Source organism: Aedes aegypti, chromosome 3 (assembly GCF_002204515.2).
Source record: "Aedes aegypti strain LVP_AGWG chromosome 3, AaegL5.0 Primary Assembly, whole genome shotgun sequence".
NCBI lineage: Eukaryota > Metazoa > Arthropoda > Insecta > Diptera > Culicidae > Aedes > Aedes aegypti.
Window position 1 is genome coordinate 284217142 of NC_035109.1, and position 8214 is coordinate 284225355.

Here is an 8214-nt window from a genome sequence, read left to right on the forward strand (position 1 = left end):
ACGAGTAATATATGATACAAATTCATCAGGCTGCTTTAAAAAAGTTTCAATATCACACCTGTCGGTTATGACCCACTGTTCAAATTGTAATTCGTCAATGCTATTCTCTTCGATTTCTGATAACAAGCTTCGTTCAAAGGTAGTAGAATCTGAACATTTTTCACAACAACGTAAGGTGCAATCCACTGTTTTTGTTTAACATAATAAACTATCAGTAAAAAAATTTAAATCATGCAGTAAATTATATTTCTTTAAACTATGGATTATCAAATTAACATTTTCGTGAATAGTACATAATCACACATTATGTGTTCCAGAGCTAGTTAACAATTTACAATTCTTCGGTCTCAATTTTGCAAAAGATGAAAATCCTATTTGAACACCACTATGTAATTCATTAAATCGATTAAACGACACTCTTAATGTAGTCATCATTAACCTTTTTTGAATTGCCAGCCGCTTTCCGTCTCTCATTACAGAAACATAATCACGTTGGCCAGGCATCACTCGGCTAGTTTCATCATCTTCGTAAAAGTTTACTACAATTTCATTTGCTACATTACTTAGCCCGAAAGATGTACGAGATTTACTTGTTCCTTCTAATGACTGTTTAGCTTGTGTTGCCAAATACCTGGATGTATTAAATGTATCCATTATTTTCTGAACCTTCCATGACCTCGGCAATATTGAAAGTAGTTGGAGTTTTTCGTTCCTGGTGATACCGTCTTTAGAAAATTTATCTTTAATTTGTGCAATCATTTCATCAAACTCGTCAACCTTATCTCTGTCAATTTCATCAATTGTATTTAACTTGAATATTTCTCTTTTTTTTTTTCTTCATATTTTCCCTTTACATAATTTATTGAATTCATTTTTTTACGATCAATTGGAGATGTTAAAATACTGGAAATTGATTCGTTAAAAATTTCAATATTTACACTTTGTAAACATTCACCTATTTCAGAATCAGTCGTATTGACCGAGGTCATTGACGGTACAGTTACCAAAGACTTCTGACTTGGAACATTCATTTCAGTATCAGAAGTTACATGTTCATCACTGCTCGATCAGTCATCGCTACTAGATAGTTGAGTACAATTAGACAGTTTTAAACGGCAAGAATCACAAATTTTAAGCTTACTATTTAATTTATTCTGTTCAGCAAATCCCAACAAAACCAATTTCTGCATATTATCTTCCGTAAGATTTCGACAATGTTTAGAACAACTTTGTTTGAATACTTCAATACACCTTGAACTGATATAACTCATAGCGAAAAAAAGATATTTGTACAGCTTCACGCACAACAAAAATAAATTCCTCTGTAAAACGCCTCCTTAATGCACAATATAATGCTGTATCTTCTTTCGTAGCACGTCAATTCCACAGGCAAATAAACGTCACCTACAATCACTGAACAATCACTGTTGATACAACACTAATGCTCTCACGGTTTCAGACTTACCTTATATACTACATAGGTACTTCACACCACGAAGTTTTTGTACCGCATTTTTTTCAATGATGATTGCTACAGTGATAAAACTTGACAACATAGCGCATTATTATTGTACCCATGAAGTACGTTTAAGAAAGTATCGTTTTTCTTTTATTCATTTACCATGTCCAAATGTATGGGTATGGGAAAAACGTGTTTGTTCATCATACCTACTAACCCAGGCAAAAGTGATGAAAACCCTTGTGGAGCCTGTTTAGTAGAATGCCTGTAAATATACAAAAAGATGAGTAGTACTGTTCCTTTTAATTCTACTATTGTATCCTTCGACAGATACGTGTATTTCAACCTCAACTGTAAAACCGTCTTCAGTGTTGTGTACTTGACTTGATTTGGTTTGTGTTGTTGAAATCAAAATAAAATTTTCCGGAATGGAGTAACACGAAATATGTTTGAAAAGGGCCTATTTTTTTTATTTGAAAATTTTATATAAATATGAGTATATCTCGAAATTGATGCAACCTAGAAAATTTTTACTTAAGTACTCTTCCAATGCATTTTCTGTACTACAAAATAAACACATAAAAATATATTGTTTTCCTCTATTTCGATTTTTTTTTTTCAAAATTTGTAATATTTTATAAAATTATAACTTTTTTGTCCATAATTCTTCCATTATGAAACATTGTGCTATAAATCACATAAGTAGTCCCCTAAAACATGTCCAAAAATAATAAAAATCACAGATGCATTTTCAAAGAAAATCGATTTTAATTTTTTTATTAAAAAAATCTGTCATTATTTTTTACCGTGCATATTTTTTTTCCAAATAGTCCTAAACAATACCTACAACAACCGCAAAATATATCCAAAAACTAAAAACATCAATGTTGTGGTTTTTAAGAACTATTAGCTTCAAATTTTCATTTGAAAATATCGTTTTTATTTTTTACCGTGCACTCCTTCAATACTTAAGCATAAATGTTTTGATCAAACGATAAACGATTTAGCTACGATTCGCTCAATCAAAATATTTTTTTCTGGAATGGAGAAATACGAAATATGCTTGGAAAGGGCCTATTTTTCTTTTTTTATTTGAAAATTTTATATAAATATGAGTGTATCTCGATGAGTATATCTGAAGCAATCTAGAAAAAATTTACTTAGTACTTTTCGATTGCAATTTTTCTGTACTTTCAAATAATCACATAAAAAATTATTGATTTCCTCTATTTCGATTTTTTTTTTTCAAAATCTGTAATTTTTAAAAAAAATCATAACTTTTTGTCCATAATTCTTCCATTTTGAAACATTGTGCAATAAATCACATAAGTTGTCCCCTAAAACATATCCAAAAATAAAAAAAATCGAAATTGCGGTTCTTTAGAAAATCGATTATAAAATTTTGTTTTTGAAATAAAAAATAATCTGTAACTTTTTTTACCGTGCATATTTTTCTCCATATAGTCCTAAGCAATACCTACAACTTTGTAGAAGATCTCAAATCGATCGGACAAACCGTTTTAGTGTTACAGTTTTTTACAGATTTGCTATGCATTTTCCGATACGCGCTTCTCAAAAATAAGGCGAGGTTCAAAATGGCGGTCTGAAGGTGAAAAATGGCATTTTTGGTCATAAAGAATCTGTATGCAAATTTTCAGGCGATTCAAAAAAAAAACAAAAATAATCGGGTTTGCGAAACGGCGTGGAACCGCACTCCACTAGCTCGAGCAAACTCCACATTTCATGGCCGGTTTGAGGATCTTCTATTCATGATGTGTTATTACCGATGATGACCACGCGTCTATGGCATGGACGTTATTGTGGGACAAATTCTCCAATTTACCAACCAATCTGATTGTATTCAAATACTAACGAGGGAAGGTCACGATGGTGTTACACGGGGTTTTCAACCGGACTATTTTTGTTAGATTCTACATGTCCGAAAATGAAAAACCCCAAAGCTTTGCGGGTGATGGACCAGTGGTGTAGCCAGGAGGAGCTCTAAAAGGGGCAGTTTTGTACGTATATTATATTATTAGGCTAATTGGAAACTTGACAAAAATATTTTTTTAGTAATTATTGTGATGGCAGAGAACAGAATTGACATTGATGTATGTTTAAAATGTATTTTTTCCATGCCATTGGGGTTTTGCATATTTTGACTTGTAGAATCTAACAAAAATAGTTCGGTTGAAAACCCCGTGTAACACCATCGTGACCTTCCCTCGTTAGTATTTGAATACAATCAGATTGGTTGGTAAATTGGAGAATTTGTCCCACAATAACGTCCATGCCATAGACGCGTGGTCATCATCGGTAATAACACATCATGAATAGAAGATCCTCAAACCGACCATGAAATGTGGAGTTTGCTCGAGGAGAACCTCTTGGGGTTTTCGAACGCCGGATACCGGAAAGATGAACCTTGAGCTCAACCAGCTTTACAACGAACACAGTATTCTGAAAGTGGCTTAAGCTAGTGGAGAGCGGTTCCACGCCGTTTCGCAAACCCGATTATTTTTGTTTTTTTTTTGAATCGCCTGAAAATTTGCATACAGATTCTTTATGACCAAAAATGCCATTTTTCACCTTCAGACCGCCATTTTGAACCTCGCCTTATTTTTGAGAAGGGCGTATCGGAAAATGCATAGCAAATCTTTAAAAAACTGTAACTCGAAAACGGTTTGTCCGATCGATTTGAGATCTTCTACAAAGTTGTAGGTATTGCTTAGGACTATATGGAGAAAAATATGCACGGTAAAAAAAGTTACAGATTATTTTTTATTTCAAAAACAAAATTTTAAAATCGATTTTCTCCAGAAACGCTATTTCGATTTTTTTTTATTTTTGGATATGTTTTAGGGGACAACTTATGTGATTTATTGCACAATGTTTCAAAATGGAAGAATTATGGACAAAAAGTTATGATTTTTTTTAAAAATTACAGATTTTGAAAAAAAAAAATCGAAATAGAGGAAAACAATAATTTTTTATGTGATTATTTGAAAGTACAGAAAAATTGCAATCGTAAAGTACTAAGTAAATTTGTTCTAGATTGCATCAGATATACTCATCGAGATACACTCATATTTATATAAAATTTTCAAATAAAAAAAGAAAAATAGGCCCTTTCCAAGCATATTTCGTGTTTTTCCATTCCAGAAAAAAATATTTTGATTGAGCGAATCGTAGCTAAATCGTTTATCGTTTGATCAAAACATTTATGCTTATGTATTGAAAGAGTGCACGGTAAAAAATAAAAACGATATTTTCAAATGAAAATTTGAAGCTAATAGTTCTTAAAAACCACAACATTGATGTTTTAAGTTTTTGGATATATTTTGCGGTTGTTGTAGGTATTGTTTAGGACTATTTGGAAAAAAAATATGCACGGTTAAAAATATTGACAGATTTTTTTAATAACAAAAATAGTCCGGTTGAAAATCCCGTGTAACACGATCGTGACCTTCCCTTGTAAGCACAAAAATAAAATAAAGGGCTCTGAACTCACTCACAGCTTAGTGTTGGCGTCGTCTTCGAAGCAGGGCCGACGCTTTCGGGTACTCGCTCGCTGATGCTTTACGCTGGATCACTTCACCCTTGAAGGGCCTGTCCTAGTATGGAACGGTTTAACTTTTCGACACTAGTAGGTTTTGTTTCCAGAGGAGGGATTTCTATTTCACCCGCGAATTCACAACGCCCAACCGGGTGATTCAATTTCTACACCAGAGGGCGACCACTCACAATCTAACTGGCCTTGCGTTGGCGATTAGGAGGTCCAGTTTGCCACAATGTGGCCACTAGAAGCACTAACGCAACTTTTGATGTTTTCGCGACTTATCGTTGGTCGACTGTAGTTTCTTGTTGATTATGGGTTGGCTTTTCAGTCCTGAATTGAGTCCCTGATGATGGTCCCAAACGGACCGAAACGTTGGACAAAACAAAATAACAGTTTTCGCGACTAACTTTTCAGAACACTCTCACTACGTTCGAGGTGATACGTTCACCACACTTTAGATCACTTGCTCAAACTTACTTCTTTGTTGAACACTTTGTAGAAGGACTACTGCTGATCTTGGCTTCCCAGGATTAAAAGAGACCAGTGGCTGGCTGTCGGGCATTTTTATAGGCGCACAGGTAGATTTCTGGACAATCGGATAATGACCTATTCGGCCTATCATTTCGTGTTACACCAATACTTCCGCGAGCAAGATGAAGGTCATCTGGATGCTGTATGCTGAGCGGTGGAGCTCAATATCTGAGTATATATCCGTAGGCCCTATCGGTAGCTGGTATTCTTCTAATTCAATTTAATTTTAATTCAGGGTGTGTCTAATATTGGTGAAAGTTTAACTTTATATAAACCAAATAAGTTCTTGCATTTTATTTACATTTACTTTCATTTATTTTTATTTTGTATGGCAAAACTAACACCAAAATGAAGACATCTTAGTAGGAACATTTGTCAACAGAAAGTTTAAGAAATAGTTCGTAATCTTTATGGGCTACTAGCAAAACGCGGTGGTTTCCCTTTCTTTGTGATTTGGAAGAAAATCTTGATTCCACTGATTGAGTTCAAAATCTTCTGCAAAAATCCTCTAAATTAAGAGATCCTGGCCACGATGGCTGCTCTTTTTGTTTCCTTACTTGAATCGAAAAGCCCGAGCTAGAGGCTCTTGTCTTAAATTTATATAAAGCATCGAACTGATTGACCATCTCGGCGTGATGTACAACATTATCGAATTCACCCTTGAAAAAATCTCATTTCTCAATGTTTTGGAAGAAAGTTGTGAATTTGGAGATTTACCGTTTCCATTCTTTTTTGCTATATCAATAATAGGGAAAGTGTACCAGTTATGGCTATAGTGGTTCCCTATTTGGCCATATGTGAATTCTCGAGAACTTTCACATTTTGAATACTTTTGAATGTTTTATCATCAAGATACATTTGATGTCAAACTACTTAAACACACGAAATGATTATAAATTTGAAAATAATGTACCAAATAAACACGTATGGCGAAATAGGGAACCATAAAGTCCATAACCGGTACACCTACCCTATTCAGCGAACATTGTGACAAAATCTTCAGTGAAGTTTTGTTCCCAAAACCAAGGATTACCACCATTAACTTTCGCTAAAGGGTCAAAAAAAAAAATGAAGGCACGGATCCAAACAATGTTCGGAATGGGATCAATAGGTACTAAAAGCAGCACTTAAAAATTACTGTTTTTGTAGCACAGTTTTATTGAATTATACAGTTTTAAAAACCTTCAAGAGCTGAAAAAATGACGAAAGTACACTGGATTGATTTATTGATTTATTGATTGTTTTACTTCTCAACATCCTAGTCGCAATTCTCTTTACAGCACCAAACAATTGTCTGTAAGCGAGTGGGCAAAGTTAAACGCTGTCCAATCTGTGTTGATCATCTGTGAGCGGTTGTGGTAAGTAAACTTCCTATGTTGAGTTGCCATAGGAAATGGAAAATTATGTTTCAAATTGATCCCATTTCTACGATATACCTGTGCATGATGAACTTTTGGACTATAGCACCCATTTTCTAGTGAAAAGTAATGGTGGAAATGAACGAAAGAAATCCGATCAAAAGGAATTATATTAGAAAACACACAAACTGATAATTTTAAGGCAAATGATTGAAAAGTTAAAGACTGTGATTCGAAAATAATTAGAACTGCACAAACAAAGTTTGACGTTGATGTTTTTGTTGCCAATCAGTTAAGCTCAAACTTCGTTGAAAAAAATAATACAATTCCAAGTTATATGCAAATTTACTTATATCTATCATTTACCACTTCGTAGATTAACCAATCAAACTATTCCCATTTTATGCCTTAGGCTTCTGTTGCTCGTACGCTTGCTTGGACATTTTGAATGGCACCTGCTTGCCATCGATGACCCGCTTCATTTCCTGGGTAAGTCCGATCAAAATGCTCGTCATGTAGTCCAGCCAGAACACTTCGTTCTCCTTGATCAAACATGAGTTCTCGAGCTTCTGCTGAGCATCTTTGTCCCAAGATTTGTGGAACTCCACTTTCTGGTAATGGGTAGCGTTGAGCTTCGTTGCCACGTAGTCCGAGTGGATGGAACGTTTTTGACGACCGGACATTTTGCTCATGACGTTAAGGAACATTTCTGAAAAAAAAATGTTAAAATTTTTTGGAAATGGAGGTCTACGGTGCATTTTTACCTTTAAAAGGAGCGATGCTGGTTCGGAATTGTCTGACCATTCCAGAGGGATCTTTTTGCTCCAAGGAGTCGAGCACTTGAGAAACAGTGGATATAATGGTTCCCACCATTTCCGGATTCATAGGAGTAGCAGTCACCATAGTCTGGAAATTCAAAAATAAAGTGCAAAATCAGAAGTCAATGTCATGTTAAGTTCACGCAATGAAATATTTTAAACGAACCGTAGAGATTATGGCAATCATTATACAAAGCGTCAATTTCGACATTTTTTAATTAAGCGAATGGTTCAGTTACACTTCAGAACAGAAAACACTTCAAATATGTGAATGCGTTTCAATTTTGTTGAGCTTTTATATTTGTCCCCATTCTAAAAAAAACTACTCTTCTCAGCTCAATTGTAGCTATCACAACAATTAGCCGATACCGGAGCAAGTTGTAAACAAATTTAGAGCGATTGTCATCGTAAATTTTAAATTGCATAGTAAGCTCATAGCTCTCTGAATTCAATCTTTTAAAATTGCACAGTAACGTATCTCTAAAGCAT

At 34.4% G+C, this 8214-nt stretch overlaps 1 protein-coding gene across 1 annotated transcript; it reads right to left on the reverse strand.

Annotated features, from left to right (window-relative positions):
• Positions 1–6767: 6767 nt before the first annotated feature.
• On the reverse strand, positions 6768–8008 carry LOC5572368. Its single transcript, XM_001660277.2, has 3 exons — positions 7892–8008; positions 7672–7813; positions 6768–7616 (listed from the first exon to the last, which is right to left on the reverse strand). The coding sequence occupies exons 1-3, from the start codon at positions 7934–7936 to the stop codon at positions 7309–7311; spliced, it is 495 nt and encodes a 164-aa protein (XP_001660327.1). The 5' UTR covers positions 7937–8008; the 3' UTR covers positions 6768–7308.
• Positions 8009–8214: the final 206 nt, after the last annotated feature.

Bases quoted from the DNA above. Each gene is read 5' to 3' on its own strand.
- LOC5572368 (XM_001660277.2), bottom strand. From the start codon at position 7,936: ATGTCGAAATTGACGCTTTGTATAATGATTGCCATAATCTCTACG. The intron at 7,814-7,891 runs GTTCGTTTAAAA...TTGAATTTCCAG, and splicing joins TGATTGCCATAATCTCTACG to ACTATGGTGACTGCTACTCC. The intron at 7,617-7,671 runs GTAAAAATGCAC...TTTTTTTTTCAG, and splicing joins CAGCATCGCTCCTTTTAAAG to AAATGTTCCTTAACGTCATG.